The sequence below is a fragment of the Vanderwaltozyma polyspora genome, genomic scaffold (assembly GCF_000150035.1).
Source record: "Vanderwaltozyma polyspora DSM 70294 KpolScaffold380 genomic scaffold, whole genome shotgun sequence".
Taxonomy (NCBI): domain Eukaryota; kingdom Fungi; phylum Ascomycota; class Saccharomycetes; order Saccharomycetales; family Saccharomycetaceae; genus Vanderwaltozyma; species Vanderwaltozyma polyspora.
This window is the reverse complement of record NW_001834572.1, coordinates 1-20972: the sequence shown is the minus strand read 5'-3', so window position 1 is coordinate 20972 and position 20972 is coordinate 1. Positions and strand designations below refer to the sequence as shown.

Here is a 20972-nt window from a genome sequence, read left to right as displayed (position 1 = left end):
GAATATTACTATTATCCATTATTGTTAATTACCCTCATTTAATCACGTGATTGTGCCTTACAGGCTTTTTGCCACCCTTTGGAAATATAAAAAAGCTTTAATATTAAAGGAAACAGAATAAGTTAATACCTATAAGATAAGTTTAAGGAAGACGACAACGAAAGAAGATATAGACAGGCCAAAATGAATCACGATCCATTTGCATGGGGTAGACCCTCTGATGAGACATATGGTCAATACAATGAAGCAATTGCCGGTGCACCAAGTTTCCCAAAGATGAACACACAACAACCTATAATTACCGGTACATCTGTGATCTCTATGAAGTATAACAACGGTGTAATTATTGCAGCTGACAATTTAGGTGCTTACGGTTCATTATTGCGTTTCAACGATGTTGAAAGATTATTCGCAATTGGTGAAAACACAGTCGTTGGTGTTTCTGGTGATATTTCAGATATGCAATATATTGAACGTCTTTTAGATGAACTACAGATTGAAAACAACTACGATAATTCTACTGGTGATGGAGCCGAAAGTTTGAAACCAAGCTATGTTTTTGAATATCTAGCTGCTGTCATGTACTCACGTAGATCTAAGATGAATCCATTGTGGAATGCGATTATTGTTGCAGGTATGGAGGATAACAAACCATTTTTGAGATATGTCAACCTATTAGGGGTAACGTACTCTTCACAGACACTAGCTACTGGATTTGGTGCTCATATGGCCAACCCATTGTTGAGAAAAGTAGTCGACAAAGAAGAAGATGTCGCTAATACGGATCTCGAAACCGCTAAAAAAGCCATCCTCGAATCAATGAAAGTACTATACTACAGAGACGCTCGTTCCTCAAGAAAGTTCTCAATGGCAATCATTGACAACACTACTGGGTTGACCTTCCAAAAAAACCTAGAGGTAGAAAACATGGTCTGGGGTTTCGCCAAAGATATCAAAGGTTACGGAACCCAGAAAGTATAATTCAACCCTGCACTAATCAAAACTGAAATTCCCCTCACATATTATACAAGAAATAAAGTAAAGTAAAGTAAAGTAAAGTAAAAATAAAATAAAATAAAATAAAATAAAATATAAACGTATACATATATATAATGATATATACTGATAGTCAACCAAAGAAAATTCATAATATCAAAAAGGAAGCCACCACCACCCAATAAAATCAAAAACAACACCCACAACTCAATCATTAATCACAACCATCTCTTGGAATCCAACCCAGCCCTCGAATAACTGGACTTCTTATCCCAAATCCCTCCTTTCTAATCGTTTCATTACATCAACAAGTGTATATCACCTTGATGATTGTTCGGTTTCTTTTGTTCGAAGTACGGGGGACCCTCTTAAGGTTTTTGGTTTCTCTCGAAAAAGAAATAATATAAAGTGAAAAGAATGTTGAAGATTCAAGAAAGAAGAGGTTTTATATAAGAAGAGGTGAACCATAAAAGTTGTTGTTGTTGTTGTTGAAGTTTGGGGTTTATGGTTAGGACAGGACAGGACAGGATAGGATAGGATAAGATAAGGTGAGATACTGTTGTTGCAGTGTATGTGTTAGTTGTTGTGGTTGTGGTTGTGGTTATACATTTTTAAGATATTATAGGGCTAGATTTCTGGAGTTGGAACATAGAGAGAGAAAGAGAAAGAGTGAGAGAAGGAAAAGTCGAGGATGTCCGATATGTTTGAAGTTACTATACTTGGGGCTTCTGGAGGTCCAGTCGATGGTAATACCCAGAGTTTTATGATTAGACCTGCGAGAGCAAGAGATTTGAATGCTGTTTGTATTGATGGTGGGGCTGGGTTGGGTCAGATTGTCAAATGTGTGCTGAACAACGTTGGTGGAGAAGAAAGTTTGAAACGAGATGAGATGAGGGTTGAAAGTTTTTATGAAAATGATTTTGAGTCTATAGATTTATATGTTGATGAAGATTTGACTATTGAGGCAGGTTTCTCAAGGGGTATTTACGATTTAAGCAGTGCTGGGAGATCTAATACGATTCAAAAAGCAGGTGCTTTGTTCCATGGCATAGGAGAATATTATATTACACATGCTCATTTAGACCATATTTCAGGTGCAATTATTAATTCACCATTGGCTTACGGTACGTCTGAGGACATTTCAAATGATAAAGTCTTTCTAGGTTTGGATTTCACAATGGAGGCATTAAAGAAACACATATTCAATGATATAATTTGGCCTAACCTTGTTCGTGATGGTACGAATACAATAAACTTAAAGAGTATTGCAGAAAGGCAAGGTTATAGGTCAAACACAATACCAGATTGGCAGATATATCCCTTTAAAGTGCACCATGGAAACAAGATTAATTCTGATACTGAAGAAAGTGTTTTAAGTACGGTTTACCTTGTAAGCGACACAGTTTCTGGTAAATGTTTAGTGGTCTGTGGTGATTTGGAGTATCGTATTGCTCCCGGTGGAGATTGTGTTCCAAGTGAAATAGCTAGATTTTTGGTTGATAATGTGCCGCCTGAGAAACTTTCAGGAATATTTGTGGAGTGTTCAAATACTTCATCGATTGAAAGTGATAAACTTTATGGACACCTATCACCTATTAGGTTGATTAAAATGGCTAAAAAATTGGAATCGTATTATTCTGATCGTTACAAAGATTTCGATTCTTTGAAATTAAATATAATTATTACTCATGTTAAAAAAATTTATGCTGAAGTTGATCCAAGGTTACAAATCCTAGAAGAATTAAAGCACCATGCATCAAAAGTCGGACTAACTAATGTTCGTTTTTCTATGGCTGTCGAAGGCTATACATATTTTTTGTAAAAATATTCACGGATGTAAGTATCTTCTGTTTAGAAGCTAACTACTAATTGTTTGTATTATTATTTCTATATATTTATTTGAATATATATCTCCTAAAAAGTTCGATCACTTAAAAAATTGTTTTTCTTATTTTTAGAGTCAGGTTAATATACATATACCTATATATGATAAAAGAACGAATATATAAATTCCATTACAAAATTTAGTCTAAATTGCACCACCGCCGTTGATTGAGTCCAATTCAGCTTCATCCATCGGTTTGAATCTAAATCTTGCTGGAAGCTCAGAAATAGCACTAACTTCACCAGCCATTAGAGGTCTATCTGTGAATTTGGTACCGGTAAACTTTGCACCTGCTTTGATGTTTCCCTTATTAGGATTATTATAAGGAACAACCACGAACGGTCTCAGCTTACTCAAATATTCACTAACACTTGTACAATCTTTAGACCCAGGGATCAATCCATCCATTGTACAAGGATGTGCCATGACAACACCAGCTTCGTGTTGTAAAATTGGATGTTTGGTACCAACAAACTTAATCATTGGTGTGTACGCTTTGGCGAACCTAATAGTAGTTTGTCTCATGTTATTATCTGTTTTTGTTGTTGAATCTACACTCTTGTTGTTAATTGAACCCAAATTTTCAGTTTTCTTTGCTGTGTTCTTGATTGATTTAGGATCAAGTTTTATACCAATCCTAGAGGTAATATTAGTAATTTTTGTAAAGAACGTCAACTTGGCGAATTTTAATTTAAGGGTTAATATAATATATAATTGAAGAAAAGAATTTCGGCGGAAAGATTGGAAACCAGAATAGTTTTACTTCAATAATTGAATATCTAGGATTCAATTAAATTTAGTCCTTTCTAATTCTTCTAATCATTCAAACTCTTCCAAACTGTCAAATTAACATTCGATGATTAATCTTGAAGTTAGTAGTCATCTTATTAAATTTCTCGAAAGCTTTCCATTGGTCAAATTTTGATAACAAGAGGAAGGAGCACGTGATCTGAGATGAACAATGCTAGACCTTATAGAGCATTATCCATATGAAACGATTATCATGACACTCGACAAAACCATTGCTATATTGTGATATTGGGTAATATTCAGTTTACTAAATTAGAATTATGTTCAAAAACCATTCCAAATGGCTCAGTTGGGAGAGTTTTATGCTTCAAGTAAGGCTACATCCAGTGGAACAATACACTAGTGAATTTGACAGTTATAGGAATCTACTTGATTGTTTTAATAACTGACTCAGTTAAGTATATCCTCATAAAGTTGCTTGAAAATAAATTAAGTTGCAATGATATCATATGTATCTAGTCAATTGTGAATATAATTGATTTTAACATTTAGGCCTGTAACACAAATTAAAATGTGTCACTATCCAAATTACCAAAGAAAATAATGTTAAGCTATTGATTTTATGAAACCGATGACAGAATTTAAATTTAATTATTTGACACTATGTTTATTCGAATTGGCATCCAAATAATGGAATACCAATAATATCAAGATCTCTTGAGTAGAATTATTGAACTGACTAGAAAGGTTTGAATAAGAAGTGGTGCATAGAATGAGTAGCATATTTAAGATTTGTAGGTTTAGATTGCTAGTATTGTCTTGAATCTCTTCTGATTCCTCTTTAATATGTCACTGTCCAAAATCAGCTTTCAAGTCGTTGTAGGTCATCTGCGCTGATACATGTATTAAGTAAAGTAACAGAAGCTAAATAGCTACAAGTTTATATTACAACTTTTGAAGAAAAGCTGAAAGGACAAATTCACTGTTTCTATAATTCTATAAAAATACTAAATTAATAACTCTTAGAAGCAATGTAGATTGGAAGTGTCCCACAGAATTTTCTGGCTTTTCTGCGATGTTCAACTATTTAGTTATATTCCTATTACTACATATTACAGGTCTTTCTTGAAAACCATGATATAGTGAATCTAAAATAAGAAAATCAATTATATAATTCAAAGTAAAGCACTGGAGGTATTACCTTTGAACTAACAATTATGTAAAGCTATCTTGACACTTGCCTTTAAACAACATTTAATATAGGCTTCTCTACATATAAATTTACCCTCACTCTCTGTTAACCATACCCACAAACAATCTAATATCCAAAAGTAATAAAGAAGACTAGAAGAGTTCCTTATAAATAGGATCAGATACACTCACTTTGGTTCAATTTAATCATTGATTGTCTATGTGAACTGTACTCAAGAAGCTTTAAGAATCTTGACTATTGTTAGTTCAAGGTTTTCCTATGATGGAAGTTGGTATACGGCGGAACAGGGAAGTTGTGCCTACTAGAAACAGATCAGATGATGCTAAGAGTCTTTCATCAGATAGAAAAGGTAATGAGGATAAGGTGACTAATAAAACTCTTCTTAGTGATCCGGATGTGTTTGCAAAATATCTACAATTACTTTTTAATTGTATGGTTGTTCTATCTTTATTTTTTATGGTAGGATGGTTTTTTTATACTATAAAGTTGGATGTCGACTTTAAGGTTGAACAAGAAAAGATACGACGTAGACTAAGAATACAAACATGCAAGGACAACTACATAAATAATGAATGTGCTCCTGAATTACGGGTCCCAGCTCTGGAATCACTGTGTGATGAATGGCTAACCTGCATCAATGAAGAAACAATTGATCTTAATACAATCAATACTTCTACCATATTATGGGCGAAAACCTTGGCAGAGGTACTGAATAGCTTTGTAGAATCCATTAGCTTTAGAACATTTCTGTTTATACTTTTATCTGTTACAGTGACAGTTGTTGTCACCAACGTCACGTTTGGCTCATACAGGGTTTACCACTATCAAAATAACGATTAAATTTTATAGAAAAGGATATAAATATGAATTATGCATTGAATAACTGGACTTGTATATAAAGTTACACATATTTTATCTATTGGATACACTAATAAACATTTCTTTTTAAAACTTTTTACTTAGGAACCTTTAAGGAATTTCTCCATTCTTTAAATTCATTTGTCAATACTGTCTCGCCATTGATAAGTTCATTGAATTCTCCCTCTTCTTCTGTTATTTCTGTCAACCTTAGGTGATTATTCTCGTATACTAATTTGTAAGCTTTCTTAATCGAAGGATCATCTCTTGGAATTTGATTTAGCAGCCATTCCGTAAAAACACCATACCATTTAATGGCGTCCACGCAACTGTTTCCGAGTTGAGGACTGTTACTCTTCAATAGAAGTGGGACCTCATCAGTGGAAAACTCTTCTACACTTTTTAGAATGAAGTTGTTGTCCCTAAAACCATATATGATTCTTGGGATACCTACAAGGAAACATTGAATCCAAGTTTTAAAGATTTTTTGCTCAAATTTTCTTGCATCAGAAGGGGTCAGAACCGCATTGGTAGTTTTCAATTCCACATAATGCTTCAAGTTATCTTTATCTTCCTCTTTAAAATCAAAAATTGCATCAACTTCAGCACCTAGCATCAATTTACAATTACCGACACCTGTCCGTACTACAGATATATATTCATCACCATTGCTGACAATTTTCTTTGGTCTCTTCTCTATTGTTGTTCTAGATGTATATGGAATCGGTTTAGATACAGTAACTAAATTTTCAAATTTATATCCACTATATACCGGTGGTGCAATTTTACCATCCTTAGGTTCTTCTTCCTTTCTTGGAACTTCTTTCATAAAGATCTGTCCATCAAAAAGTACAATTCTTAAATTTACTTGATTAAATTTTGGACTATCAAATGCTGATGATATTAATTTCCTAATAACACCTCTGAACGTAATAATGTCAACTTTGACCTTTTTTTGCTTTATCTCTTCATAGGCTTGAATTGTCTTCAGTAGACCTTTCAAAGTGCCAGGATCTTGAAAATTTTTATAATGATCTTTAAATTTCTTGATGCCACCACATAGATCTAGATTCATATCCAATTCTGCATCTGGTAAGTAATAATATCTTAACCTTGAATCATCTTTAACATTAAATTCATCCTCTGGGGTCCTGGAATAGAATGAAATCTCCTTCGGCTGCTTTAAAGAGGTAGTGTTACCCTTTTGTTTAACAAATAAATTTGATGTTACAGCCATGGCAATAGAATTAGCCTATATCAGAGCTGGTTTGGATAGGTTGCTCCTAGTAATACTTTCAATTTAATGTCAACTTGACCTTTGTTGAGATGTCTTAACTTAAATATTGAAGTGAAAAATCGTCAAATATTGTTCTTCCAGCTCGTGATTCGTGATAAATCAGCCGACTATGGTCTATAAGATCATGTACCTGGACTGATATGAATGCCTCTTACAATAATAAAATCTATTTATATCCTTCAATTATAACTTATTACTTTACTTAAATTAATATACATCCATTTCCAAGTTTCTTATCCTTTTGAAATTGTTCATTTACATCTTTTGTTACAATTATTAGTGACAGAGAGCAACGACAATGTCACCAATCAATGGTAATTGTATAAACATATCTAATTGAAATACAATATAGGAATATAGTAACATATTTCCAGATCAATTAAATCTTTCACAGCTAAATATGGATTTTATCTTGCAAAAATAAGATGTTTTATAGTACTGTGTTTAGCTCATCGTATTGCTTGTCTAAGAGTTCGCAACTTTACATCATTCAAGGAACTGTACTCATACAACTTCTTTCTGTCTCAAATAAATAAAGATATTTATTTTAACTATTAATTATCATTATCCAACTAAATTACTTTATACTTTACTTTAACGATTATTTCCGAATCATTTCTATCATATCTGCTATTTGAAGGAACTATGTTCCATATCAAAATATTGCCCATGAATTAACCAATCACCATCTATAGGAGTATATATATATATATATATATATATTTGGAAGAACTATATTTCTAAAAATCACTTTAGAGCAACTACTCTCATCATCTACTTGGTCCATACTTAATCTACCTGTATCATCAACTAGATCAAATTAAAAAAAGTTTCAAAAATCGATGAGCAACGCTAATACAATCAATTGAAGAAAACTGAGGGAATGAAAGAGAAATCATTGGGTGATAAGATTTCAAATATCATATTTGAAGAATATTCAAAGCTTAAATCATCATCGAAACCAACCACTCGTTCAAACAATGTTAAAGAATGGACAGTGCTAGCTGCAATTGTTGCTATATCCAATGATGAAAATGAAATCATTCCAATTACGATATCTACAGGTGTAAAAGCTACACCAAATGACGAATTAGAGAGGAGTTCAGGAAAGATATTACACGACTGTCATTCAGAGATCTTAAGTTTAAGGGCATTTAATACATATCTTCTTCAAAGTGTCCAAAGGGTCAGTGAAGGAGATAAATCTAAATTCATATTACCAGCAAAAGCAGATGGTAAATATAACTGGAATGAAAATTATAAAATAGCACTTTATATATCAAAGCTTCCCTGTGGTGACGCTAGTATGGATACCTTAAATGAAGATTTAGAGGATAATGAACAAAATTTCACAATTGAAGATAATGATGCATATCAGTTTATCGACCCTAAGATAAAAACAGTCATAAGAGGGAGGCTAAATTATTCCAAGAAGAATGTTGTCAGGACAAAACCAGGTCGTTACGATTCAAATGTAACTCTTTCAAAGTCATGTTCTGATAAACTCTGTATGAAGCAAGCTAAATCAATTTTAAACAGTCTCAATTGGGACTTATTTGAAAACCCAATATTTCTAGCATATGTAATAATTCCAACGTTAAAAGATGAACTATTGCTTAAACTAAATAAGGAATTTCCTGAACGTCTAAGGGGAATTGGAATCCCAATAATGCCATTAACATTTCTAACCTGTGTTGAGAAATTTATAGACGATAAAACTGAAATTAAAACTGAACCAGCATTGGTTAGCAGCATCAAAATATTGTTACCAAGAGAGCATCAAATTGAACAATCGATTGTCAATGGTGTTAGAAACGGTTCATATACTAAAAAGAATAAGCCGCTAAAGAAGAACTGTCAATCTGATATAAGCAAATACTCACAATGGCAATTATTCAAAACCCTCAAGGAAGAACAATTGGCAAAATCTTATATTGAATATAAAAAATCCCAAACCTTAAGAGAAGATTTAAAGGATATCATCAAATCTAAACTTTCTCCAGATGGTTGGATCAGTACTTTTCAAGATGACTGTTTTTAACTTAGTAAACAGGAAGGAACTTTACGATTTTGAAACAAATTAGTCTAAAACCAGCATGACTTGTTTAATTACGTTTATAGGTACTTTAATTAAATCATCATAGACAGCAAGAGATTATACAATATCATTATTTCAATTAGGTCTTATCTGTTCTGAGATGTGTCGTGGTTTTTAAATAATGCGATGAATTTGGCATCGCGTAAATATTTCAATATTCAAATCACTGTAAAAGTTAAAACCAGTAAAATATTTAGATGCATAAGAAAAGGACTTGAATTGGTGATGAATTGAATACGTTGATTGGATTAAGAAAGTCTGTAAGCTTTAATAATGCAAGATATTCACCAGTTGATCAACCTTGCTCAGTCTCCTGACAATTCTGTCAGAGAAAAGGCGGAATCTGAACTTTTAGCAGCTTGTGATGAGGATGCCTGCATCGTGTTTCATTCTATGATTCAAGTAGGATCAAATGGTTTTGAAGAGTTGTCATCAAGGTTGTTTGCACTTCTGACTTTGAGGAAATTGATTACAATGTATTGGAGTCCAGGGTTTGAATCTTATAGGTTAAATTCTACGCTAAATGAAGAGATTAAGAATAACTTCAGAGATTCACTTTTGAAAATTTGTTTGGATGATTCTCAAGATACTAAAATCAAGAATGCTTCTGCTTATTGTGTAGTTCAAATATCTGCTGTTGATTTTCCCGATCAATGGCCAACTTTGTTGAACGAAGTTTATGGTGCAATTATGGAGAGACATTCTTTATCTGCAATTTCTTTGCTTAATGAAATTTATGACGATGTGATGTCTGAAGAAATGTTCTTTGAAGAAGGTATTGGTTCAGAGACGATTAGAATTATATTTTCAGTTTTAACTGATAATAATACAGGAATTGCTGCAAAAATTGCCTCATCAAAGTTGTTTCATTCCTGTCTTTTGCAAATGTCTGTACTAGACCCTCAATCTGTACATAAGAGAAAGCAGTTGGTTACTGAATGCATATCTCAAATATTAACTATTTGGAGTGGATTATTACAAAAGCAAAATGTAACAGAGATGTCGAGTGAATTTGAATTGAGGTCTAAGATTTATGAAGATCTAGCTATGATTAAATCTGAATTTCCTAGAAAGCTATTTTCAAAAGAGAATATTGAAATTTTTAGAAGATTAGTCATCAATGATCTAAATATTGCTGCTAAATGTTATAATAATGTTCTAAGTTCAGAAAATTCTGATACCGAAATGATACATATCAATGAATTTGTGATACATATTATAGAATTCTTGACTGCAATTTCAGACTTCAAGTTTTCCCCAGAGGATATAGGCACTATCTCAAAATCTTTTGTAACGCTGAGTTGCATCGATAGAAATACTGAAGAATCTTGGACAGCTGATTTCAATAGTTTCATCTCAAAAGAGACAGGATTATTTGCTTCTTTTACTATAAGAGACCAGATTGCAGACTTCATCTCTAATGTTAATGAAGGAGTTTATTCTGGATTTTACTCCTTGATCTTGAATGAATTCAACGAAATCATAAATTCTAATTCTGACTGGAGAACTCAGGAATCGGTATTATATTTACTACAATGCATTGCAACAAGTGAGACTGAGATTAATGAATCACTTCAGTGTAATACCCAAATATTAGTAACCGCTATTGGAAATATTATTAGCAACCCACCTACTCAATCATTTGTTTTAATGAGATCGATCTTAACTATCCCAAAATTGTTAGAAAAATTTATGGAAACTTTACCAGATGTTAAAGAGTATACCAAACAACTTCTTTCAATTAGTTTGGATATTGCATTAAGTAGTTCAGATGAATTAGTACAATCTTCTGGCTTAATTGCATTCACATATTATACATCTTTTGCTGAATTAAATTCTGTTTTAGGGGACGTAGCTTGTCGAGTTGAACAAGAGAAAGTTTTGAAGCTCATCCAAAATTTGTCTAATGACAGTGAAGAAGATACAAACGGTGTTTTAGTAGAAGTTTTGAATAATGTCATCGATTGTAACTCACCTCAACACCTTGACGAGACCATTTTAGAAGTTGAATTTGATTTCTTACTAACAATTTCAGTCAAAGATCCATCAAATATTCAGTTAATCGTTGAAGCCCAAGAATGTTTGGAAAAACTAATAGAATCGATGGATATTAACCTGTACAATAAATATGCTCATAAACTGTTACCATTTTTAATCAATGTGATAAATGAATGTAATCAAACAGGATACTCGTATTCGCCATTACTGTCGTTGGCATTAGAATTTATTAATATTTTGATGCGAAATAGACCTGATGACATTTCTTTACCCACATATATTTGTGAACAATTATTTTCTCCATTAAGACATATTTTAATGGTGTCGCAAGAAGATGAAACATTACAATTAGCTACAGAAGCATTTAGTTTTTTGCTATTCAATTCTCAGACTGATGTTATTTTCCCTTACTTAGAGGAAATTATAAATGTTTTAAGTCGATTACTTTCTATGGATATTTCTGATACAGCAGCAATGAATGTTGGATCTTTGGTGGTTACAATATTTACTAAGTTTTCGGAGCAAGTACAAGAATTAATTCCTGGAATATTACGTGCTACTACAGATAAATTCATTAACGCAAAAAATATTTCCACATCTCAAAATCTTGTTTCAGTATTCTGTTTGTTGGTTTGCACAGATCCTGCTAGAACGATAGATTTCCTTTACAATTTAGAAATTGGCACACCACCTCAAAGCTCCCTCCCACTGGTTCTTACCAAATGGTTAGAATCTTTTGAAATCATTAGAGGTGAGAAAAAAATTAAAGAAAATATTCTTGCATTAAGTAAAATTTACTTTTTGAAAGATAGTCGTGTGTCATCTATTGAAGTAAACGGCGACATAATTCCATATACCGGTGATCTTATTATAACCAGATCGATGGCGAAATCTATGCCAGACAAATACACCCGAGTTTCAGTATACCAGAAGATTGTGAAGTTGTTTGTTGCTGAACTGGGATTCCAAACTAAAGAACAGGATCCATCTGATCTTGTAGACAGTAAATTAAAGCAGGAACTTGGAATTCCACAACAGATGGGGGCAGCTCATGGTGACGATGATGATGATGACTGGGAAGATGTCGATGATGTTTTAGATTACGAAAAATTACAAGAATATATCGATGACGATGATGAGGAAGAATATGTAGGTGGTCCAGAATCTCAAGAAATCACCGGTATTGAAGAAGTTACTCAAACCACCAAAGAGTTGTTGATCGAATTTTTCAAAGAAGCTGCATCCAAGGACATAAATTCATTCCAAGAAATATATAACACTTGAAAGATGATGAAAAAAAAGATTTTACCAGACAACTTAATCTGATAAAAATTTTAAATACATCGATATAGAAATTAAATTATATACTCTAAAAGCCTTGTAAGTCCACCATCTATTACAATTATGACGTAATCTTATTTAAAAGTGATTATATTGTACGGCATTTCTTCAGTTCCATTTTTAAAGTGTCAGTAGCAGAGTCAAGTTAATAAATATGATTCAATTCAAGTTTAATTTAAAGAGAGGCATATATAAAGAACACTTTATGAATTTATTGAATATTGATTGCTTTGAATGGTTTTTAACCCAGTAACGTCGTGTTTTAGTTTATTTGGGTATATTTGTAGTTATGAGCGATTTCCAGAATTTGTTACCGATTAATGGTTCCTGGAAGACAGATGTGACCAATTGGATACAAGAAGATATACCATCTTTTGATTTTGGAGGTTTTGTAGTTGGGACTGATGCTAAGGGGGCTACTTTGTTATGCAAAGCAGATGGTGTATTATGTGGGATTCCTTTTGCTCAAGAAGTATATGATCAATGTGGGTTACAAGTTGAATGGCTTTATAAGGAAGGGGTAATGTTGAAACCTTCTGAGACAGAGACCGGAAAGATCCCAATTGCAAAGATACATGGTCCAGCAAGAAATATTTTACAGGCAGAAAGGTTATCTTTAAATATTTTGAGTAGAAGTTCTGGTATTGCTACTGCCTCTAGAACCATCATTGAAAAAGCTAGAGAATCTGGTTATACAGGGACCATTGCCGGGACAAGAAAGACGACACCAGGTTTGAGAAGATTGGAAAAATATTCAATGCTAGTTGGTGGATGTGATACTCACAGATATGATCTTTCCTCGATGGTTATGTTGAAGGATAATCATATCTGGTCCACTGGCTCGATTAGTAAGGCAGTCGGTAGTGCCAGAAGTGTCTGTGGTTTTGCTGTTAAGATTGAAGTAGAATGCCAATCTGAAGAAGAGGCAGACGAAGCAATATCATCAGGTGCAGACGTCATTATGTTGGATAACTTTACTAATGAAGAACTTAAAATATGTGCCAGAAGTTTAAAGACGAGATGGAAAGGTGAAAAGAACTTCTTGTTAGAATGTAGCGGTGGATTGACATTACAAAATATCGATAGTTATTTGTCTAATGACATAGATATTTATAGTACAAGTTCTATTCATCAAGGTACAAAAGCTATTGATTTTTCATTAAAAATCGATCACTAGAAAGTTTACTGATATTTTTTATGCCAGTTATATCAAGTTGATCTAAAAAAAGATCCTTTCGGTAATATATTTTCAAGTTGAATCATTACCTTTAAAGAGAACCCTTGTAATTATTTGCATATTTTTCTGGTATATAGTATATAATTCGATGTATTTATTAACTAGGTTTGTATATCAGAAGTATATACGTCAATAAACTCTGGTTATTGACTAAGGGAAATATTGTCCTGTTTATGAAATTCTTGATCCTCCAAGACCTTATAATTTGAGTGAATTCTGAAACTAATTTGGCTCTGAACAACATGTAACTTATCTGCATTCTCTTCTTGCCAGATCTTTAACCTATTTGATTGTCCAGTAATATCCCAATATACACCACGTAAAGTGGAAAATATTCCATGTCTACCTTCCCATACTGGGTAGAAACAGACACAGAAGCAACTAATAAACTGCCATATTATCATTACTACAACCCAGCCAGTAAAGAATTTTTTACTAAAGATATAACCAGTTCCATACATTGGAAGTGGCCAGATCACCAGAAATGCCAATGCAAAAAAAATACAAAGAACATAAGCAATCTTCATTCCCCTTGCCAATTCCTGTTCTTCCAGCGCTAACTCATCATTGATGACATCTATAGGAATATCTTTTGATATACTTAGTATATTTTTAATTTCGTTTTGTTCATTGACGACAGTGGATTCCTGTTTTTTCAAATATGTTGTATCTTCATCTTTGGATTCAGAGTCACTGTAAATTACCTGACCTTCAACATCCACTTCGAGCCCATTTAAATGTTCGATTGCCTCTATTTCTTTTGTTGAATCTACTCTGGAAATAAGCTGTAATAAATCCCAATTAAAATTCTGTGGTTTAAATATAAAAGTCAAAATTGGGATAAAAATTGCTGGTGACAGTAGAGCCACGACATTACCTGCTAACATTGGGTAATCTTCGAATGTTGACGATATTGTAAGTTCACTGAACAACGACTTGGTACAAACAAGCCATGACATAATAGCCAGACCGGTACCAAGTATTGGAGAAACAACTGCTGCAATTAAGTTTTGATCTTTCCAAAATAAAGTGAGAACGACAGGTAAAACTGCACTGGATATTATAATACCCATCATTTCATATAAATATCCGATACTGATACCAGCATATGAGAGGCCAGCCGAAAAGCCACTCATAGAAAAACCAAATACGATGCAAGCAATATGTGAAGAGTATATTAAAGTTTCACCTGATGCATTTGGTTTAATATACGTTCTGAAGATGTCATAAGTGAATACTGAAGAGACAGCAATTAATTCGGCTGACATTGCTGACGTGACAGCCATAAAAATCATTAAAAGTGTTGCAACTGCACCACCTTTACCCATGACGGTAACTGCAGCCGCAGGAAGAACTAACCCTTCACTGATCTGTTGTGAGGTCAAAACATCAGGATACGTTGGGAACGTTGGCAACGTCTCTACAGCCAAACATGCAAACCCCATAGTTACGGATAATAAACATGGGATTGCAAACCATGATAGACCACCCATAACATAACCTGGCAAAGCAGCAGCAGGAGAAGCTGAAATAGCTTTATTCCAATAGCCATTGTCCAAAAAGACAGTACCAAAATTGCCAACTAAATTAATAACTAAGAATATACCAGCTGAACGAGACTGCATTGTCATATATTCACCTTGAGCATTATGTGCCACTGGATGTCTCTTTGCAGCTGCACGAACTAAATCATAAACCCTACCTGGGGAACCTAGAATGTCACTATGAGCAAAAACTTCAAATGCGAAATATAAAACTATCCCAATAATGACACATGTATGAATGAAGTCTGTTAAAAAGGTGGCTTTAATACCACCAAACAAGGTATATATAATGACACCAACAGGTAATAAGAAAACTGCAGAATAAACGTTCATCCCACAGAGTTGACTGAACACTTCTGCGCCTGACGTCAGTAACATAGCGGTGACCAGAATATTTGTAGCTAAAGCATAAAATATATAACAACAGTGTCCAATTGTTCCATATCTTACTTTCATGATCTCTAAATAAGTATGAGCATTAGGAGCACGCTGTTTTGTTTTTATTGCAATTATTGCAAAGGCTACGATTTGGAAACATGCACCTGCAGCTTAGGAATAACCACCTAGCATACCATCTAGTTGTTTTGCTGAAGATGTCAGTAATGTTGAAGCCCATATCCAACTAGAGACGACAGCTGCGGCCACTAGACCAGTTTTAACTGTTCTACCTGCAGTGGTGAATTCTTCTGCAGTAATCAGTTCCTTTTGGTAACGTCTTAGCATATAAGTGGTTAACACCATCCCAAAGGCAAATACGGCGCCTAAACCAAGAATGATAGCGTATCCTGTACCTTGGGGTAGTGGAGGTTTGAACTCGCCCATAATTGACTGATGTTATTGTTACTATTGTTGTAGTTGTTAATATTATTATTATTATTATTATTATTATTATTATTATTATATATTGGATTTTCTATAAATTAAGTTCAAGAAGGAATCGAAACTCAAAACTAAAGAATATGAAATTCCCACTATTAAAGACAATCGGTGTCATATCTATTTATATTCAAGAAAAGTTAGATGTGTTGCCCATCAGAGTAGTTTCATAAAATATCAATTCACATCTCTTATCTGACCTCCAAATGAATAAAACAACATTAACAGGTGTGCAAATAAGATTCGGTAATACTAGTTTAATGTCAAATAAATTCGACAGTGTCGTTATGATATAGTGTCGGATAAGATTCCTTATCTTCATTCAAAGATATTAATTAATTGACTAATTGATACATTGATACATTGATAAAATATCCTGATTAGCATCATCAGGACGTATTTTTAAACCATGGTTGCGATGTCTCAAGCAACTTCCCATAATTCTGCATCATTCAACTAAGAAAATGCCGTACAAGAATAATATGTATCGAAATGTATTTGAAATTTTAGTCCTTGTTGATATATGAATCATAGAAGGTTGCAATTGTGCATAATTAAGATTAACTTCTTGGTAGCCATAACAGCAATTGATACCTGCTTTTAGATAACAACTACAACAGTAATAGATCAGAAGGTTGTCTTTGTATTGTGCTAAGAAGAATTAAAGATTAAAGAGGAGGATAAGATACGATACGATACGATACGATAAGATAAGAAATAATTGCCAAATTTGCGTTTTTAACTAATTAGGAAATTTGTATTGCATAAAATAGAAAGATAATAAGATAAATGTTAAAGTGACTGTCCAGATAACTACACCCGTACATTATAATATACACCATCTGTACATCCTGATATTTAGAAACAAAAACATGGGAAGTCACATGATAAGTTTTTTTCCTATGTTGTTGTATTGTTTATCAGTAGAACTGATGAATTATGTTTGCATACGGGGAAATATTCGTGCAGGACCACTGGGCTTAAGAGTAATTTTTGTCGGATGAAAAAAAAAGTGGAATCGACGCGACGCAAAACATTTTTTGAAACTTTTCAAAATCGATGAACCGCTAGCTGCTACGAAACACTTCTCAACTGGTGTGAAACTACTACAATCACTAAGGTCAGCAGTCTGGACCATAGACAATTTAGTATAGTATAGTGTAGTCAACTTTTCTTTCAAATGATGAAAGTTAGAGGAGATGTGGTAATTCGTGATGATGTTGACACGATATGTACTTATATAAGAGTATTGTCTTATTATTGTTGATTGTCAATATCATCTAAAAGAAACCAAGAACATAAAAAGGTATATTAATCATGTCTGACTTACAAAAGGAAAAGGTTGAAGAACAAGAACAACCACAAATCATCAAGATCAGAATTACTTTGACCTCCACCAAGGTTAAGCAATTAGAAAATGTTGCTAACAACATTATCATCAATGCTGAACAACACAGATTGGTCAAGAAGGGTCCAGTTAGATTACCAACTAAGGTTTTGAAGATCTCCACCAGAAAGACTCCAAATGGTGAAGGTTCCAAGACTTGGGAAACTTACGAAATGAGAATCCACAAGAGATACATTGACTTGCAAGCTCCAGTTCAAATCGTTAGAAAGATCACTCAAATCACTATTGAACCAGGTGTGGATGTCGAAGTTGTTGTTTCCAACTCCGCTTAAATGTTTTCAAATTAATTTACATTCTATGTCTTTTAATTAGCTCACATTTATTTATTCATCTCATCTCATTTAATTCCGACGTCCTTTTCTTCCATTTGTAAGTTGCAAACCACATTAGGATTATGCAATTAGTGTCATCTGAATAGTTTAAGAAGTCGTTGTTTTGACCCACTCTAGGTATCACAGTTTTTTAATATACCTCTGTCTTACTATCAGTGGTAAAACGTTTAATAACATTTAATTAACAATCCCTCGTCAGACAACATTAAGGTTTCAAAACGTTAAATAAAGAAGTTACATAATTATATAACCTATACAATTTGTAAGATATATTGGAACAAGAGTTCTCAAAAAGTCCTTTTCTTCACAGTAATTCGTTGTACTAATCCTGCCCAATCTTGTCATGAACCGGGTAGTCAGCTGACCGTAAATCAGGTGGCATGAATTGTCAAACTCCATAACATATTTATAATCCTTATGATGCAAATATGGTAGGTTGTCTCTTGTCTGTGGTATTGGGTTTATTACTAAAAAATATGAGAGGATCATTATCATTTCCCATAACATTTCTCACAACATCTAAAATTTCGTGATTAATTCATCATCTTCTTATAACAATGCAAGAAAAATTGATCAATTGGTTATTAAGGGTAAAATATCTAGATTAAAGATGAGAAGCCAAAAGTTAATGACTATTGGATTTGGTATTTAGTATTTAGAAGGGGAGCATATTTTGAAAATTTCCTTGTTCATTATCATTATCAGCTTTTTATTTCAATAATACATTCAATGCAATATTGAAAAATGTAAAAAGCGAAATTAGATAAAAGAAACGAATTCGAGATGAGATCTTAAGATAACAGTAATTAAAACTGATTTATAATCCAGGTGGATAGACCAGATATCATATCAACAGATAATACAATCAAATCAGCAATATGACAGGTTCAAAAGAGTATGTTTGGTTGCAACGATTCCATTATTTGTACCTTACCTCATGGGCTTAATTAAAAAAAAATGGATGCTTGATTACTAACTGATACGATTTAAAATAGAATTAAAGCATGTTTGTTTGACATGGATGGTCTTTTGATTAATACTGAGGATATCTACACAGAAACTACTAATATTATCCTAAAGGATTATGATAAAGATCCAATGACATGGGATTTAAAATTACAGTTACAAGGTTTACCAGGACCAGAAGCTTCTCAAAGGGTAGTGGATCACTATGGATTACCTATGACTGCTGATGAATATGCTAATTTGAATGCAAAGATACAGGGAGATTTTTGGCCAACATGTTCATTTCTCCCTGGAGCATTGGAATTAATCCAATATTTAAAGTCTAAGAATATTCCAATAGCGCTGTGTACATCCTCAAATAAGATGAAATATGAAGGTAAAACTAGTCATCTAAGAGATGGTTTCTCATTATTTGATGCTATCATCACTGGAGATGATCCTAGAATTCCCCCTGGTAGAGGAAAGCCATCTCCAGATATTTGGCAAACTGGTTTAAGGGAGTTAAATGAAAAATTTGATTCCAAGATTACTGCAGATGAATGTCTAGTGTTTGAAGATGGTATTATTGGTGTTAATTCTGGTAAAGCATTCGGTGCTCAGGTTGTTTGGGTGCCACACCCAGATGCTATTGCATTCATCGATGATATTGATGCTATATTAGCCGGTCAAGGTGAAATGTTAAAATCTTTGGAACTTCTTGAACATGCAAAATATTGTTTATGATGGCCTTTTTATACATGATTATTTAAATATGTATATCAACGGATGATTTAGTTTACATATAATGAATTTAAGTACTAATGTAAATAAAGATTATTTATCTGCATAATACTTATAATAACTATAACTATTATTACTTGATATTTATATTATGATTAGATGAAGCTCATATGACAATAGTGTTTCTTAATTAGCGTTCATATTTATTGTTGAAAATTTCATATTGGTGTTATGGTGTTATAGTGGGTAATGTTTGAATAAGTACGATATACTTTCACCATTATGCAAACGACGAATACTTTCTGCTAATACACCACTAATATCTATCACATCTAATTTTGGACACAATTTCATCTTTTCTTCAAATGGAACGGTATTTGTACAAACAACTCTATCCAATTTAGAGTTATTGATATTATTGATAGCATTACCAGATAGAATACCATGTGTAACTATAGCAATGACAGATTGCGCTCTGTTTTCTAGTAATACTTCAGCAGCTTTAGCTAAAGTACCACATGTGTCAGCCATGTCATCAACGATAATACAGATCTTATCAGTAACATCACCAACAAGAACCATACGGGAAACTTCATTGGCACGAGCTCTTTCCTTGTGGATTAATGCAAAATTCAAATCTAAACGATCTGCTAAAGTGGCAGCACGCTTAGCACCACCAGCATCTGGGGAGATTATTATAGATTCATTAAAGTTGACATTTTCTTTAATGTATCTAACTACACTTGGTTCGGCATATAAATTGTCTACAGGCACATCAAAAAAACCTTGAATTTGGGAGGCATGTAACTCCATAGTAATGACATGATCACAACCAGCTGTAGTCAACATATCAGCCATCAATTTTGCAGTGATAGGAGCACGAGACTTATCCTTTCTATCTTGTCTAGCGTAAGGGAAGTTTGGAATAACTGCAGTTATTCTTCTTGCAGAAGCAGTTTTTGAAGCGTTAATCATGATCAAAAGCTCCAAAACTCTGTCGTTTACATCACCAGCACCAATTTGAGTGATGATAAAGATATCTTGATCTCTAACAGATTCACCAATACTGAATGTAACCTCACCAGTTGGATCTCTTTTCAATTTGCTATCAGTTAATTTAATACCCAATCTCTTGGAAACTAATTCAGCCAACCCTCTGTGAACATCTGGAGCTAATAGTTTAATAGAATTGTTAGCCATCTTGTCTGTATCTCTGTAATAAATAAAGCTTTTATGATAACCAAACCAAATTTAATAATTCTCACTTTAGCAAGCGGTAGAACAATAGCAGATGATCGTGTAGTTTATATTGGATAAACGAATCTCAACACTATCCAGTAATCCAAAACAGGGAAAGTGCAGTATATTCTATTTATACTGATCTAAAACCGACTTCCAAAACAATTAGATAAGATCAAAATCTTCTATTACCTATCTTAAACTTGCTATTTTA

At 33.2% G+C, this 20972-nt stretch overlaps 11 protein-coding genes and 1 further gene across 11 annotated transcripts, besides 3 other annotated features; 8 read left to right on the top strand and 4 right to left on the bottom strand.

Annotated features, from left to right (window-relative positions):
• Positions 1 to 183: 183 nt before the first annotated feature.
• PRE4 (proteasome core particle subunit beta 7) lies at positions 184 to 981 on the top strand (the record flags this gene model as incomplete). The annotated part of the gene is made up of 1 exon (XM_001642701.1): positions 184 to 981. One exon carries the CDS (start codon positions 184 to 186, stop codon positions 979 to 981), a length of 798 nt encoding a protein of 265 aa, XP_001642751.1.
• Positions 982 to 1687: 706 nt separating this feature from the next.
• PDE1 (3',5'-cyclic-nucleotide phosphodiesterase PDE1) lies at positions 1688 to 2818 on the top strand (the record flags this gene model as incomplete). Its single annotated transcript, XM_001642700.1, has 1 exon — positions 1688 to 2818. The coding sequence occupies one exon, from the start codon at positions 1688 to 1690 to the stop codon at positions 2816 to 2818; it is 1131 nt and encodes a 376-aa protein (XP_001642750.1).
• Positions 2819 to 3025: 207 nt separating this feature from the next.
• Positions 3026 to 3406, bottom strand: KGD4 (alpha-ketoglutarate dehydrogenase subunit KGD4; the record flags this gene model as incomplete). The annotated part of the gene is made up of 1 exon (XM_001642699.1): positions 3026 to 3406. One exon carries the CDS (start codon positions 3404 to 3406, stop codon positions 3026 to 3028), a length of 381 nt encoding a protein of 126 aa, XP_001642749.1.
• Positions 3407 to 5102: 1696 nt separating this feature from the next.
• On the top strand, positions 5103 to 5684 carry BRR6 (Brr6p; the record flags this gene model as incomplete). The annotated part of the gene is made up of 1 exon (XM_001642698.1): positions 5103 to 5684. One exon carries the CDS (start codon positions 5103 to 5105, stop codon positions 5682 to 5684), a length of 582 nt encoding a protein of 193 aa, XP_001642748.1.
• A 115-nt stretch (positions 5685 to 5799) lies between these two features.
• RAI1 (decapping nuclease) lies at positions 5800 to 6939 on the bottom strand (the record flags this gene model as incomplete). The annotated part of the gene is made up of 1 exon (XM_001642697.1): positions 5800 to 6939. One exon carries the CDS (start codon positions 6937 to 6939, stop codon positions 5800 to 5802), a length of 1140 nt encoding a protein of 379 aa, XP_001642747.1.
• A 943-nt stretch (positions 6940 to 7882) lies between these two features.
• On the top strand, positions 7883 to 9040 carry TAD1 (tRNA-specific adenosine deaminase; the record flags this gene model as incomplete). The annotated part of the gene is made up of 1 exon (XM_001642696.1): positions 7883 to 9040. One exon carries the CDS (start codon positions 7883 to 7885, stop codon positions 9038 to 9040), a length of 1158 nt encoding a protein of 385 aa, XP_001642746.1.
• A 330-nt stretch (positions 9041 to 9370) lies between these two features.
• Positions 9371 to 12379, top strand: KAP114 (karyopherin KAP114; the record flags this gene model as incomplete). Its single annotated transcript, XM_001642695.1, has 1 exon — positions 9371 to 12379. One exon carries the CDS (start codon positions 9371 to 9373, stop codon positions 12377 to 12379), a length of 3009 nt encoding a protein of 1002 aa, XP_001642745.1.
• A 346-nt stretch (positions 12380 to 12725) lies between these two features.
• BNA6 (nicotinate-nucleotide diphosphorylase (carboxylating)) lies at positions 12726 to 13613 on the top strand (the record flags this gene model as incomplete). Its single annotated transcript, XM_001642694.1, has 1 exon — positions 12726 to 13613. The coding sequence occupies one exon, from the start codon at positions 12726 to 12728 to the stop codon at positions 13611 to 13613; it is 888 nt and encodes a 295-aa protein (XP_001642744.1).
• A 203-nt stretch (positions 13614 to 13816) lies between these two features.
• Positions 13817 to 15673: a sequence feature (similar to hypothetical protein; correction of possible frameshift sequencing error~similar to Saccharomyces cerevisiae DUR3 (YHL016C)).
• Kpol_380p4 lies at positions 13817 to 16039 on the bottom strand (the record flags this gene model as incomplete).
• Positions 15677 to 15766: a sequence feature (similar to hypothetical protein; correction of possible frameshift sequencing error~similar to Saccharomyces cerevisiae DUR3 (YHL016C)).
• Positions 15770 to 16039: a sequence feature (similar to hypothetical protein; correction of possible frameshift sequencing error~similar to Saccharomyces cerevisiae DUR3 (YHL016C)).
• A 1371-nt stretch (positions 16040 to 17410) lies between these two features.
• Positions 17411 to 17773, top strand: RPS20 (40S ribosomal protein uS10; the record flags this gene model as incomplete). The annotated part of the gene is made up of 1 exon (XM_001642693.1): positions 17411 to 17773. One exon carries the CDS (start codon positions 17411 to 17413, stop codon positions 17771 to 17773), a length of 363 nt encoding a protein of 120 aa, XP_001642743.1.
• Positions 17774 to 18711: 938 nt separating this feature from the next.
• On the top strand, positions 18712 to 19522 carry Kpol_380p2 (haloacid dehalogenase superfamily protein; the record flags this gene model as incomplete). The annotated part of the gene is made up of 2 exons (XM_001642692.1): positions 18712 to 18728; positions 18829 to 19522. The coding sequence occupies 2 exons, from the start codon at positions 18712 to 18714 to the stop codon at positions 19520 to 19522; spliced, it is 711 nt and encodes a 236-aa protein (XP_001642742.1).
• A 234-nt stretch (positions 19523 to 19756) lies between these two features.
• PRS3 (ribose phosphate diphosphokinase subunit PRS3) lies at positions 19757 to 20719 on the bottom strand (the record flags this gene model as incomplete). The annotated part of the gene is made up of 1 exon (XM_001642691.1): positions 19757 to 20719. One exon carries the CDS (start codon positions 20717 to 20719, stop codon positions 19757 to 19759), a length of 963 nt encoding a protein of 320 aa, XP_001642741.1.
• Positions 20720 to 20972: the final 253 nt, after the last annotated feature.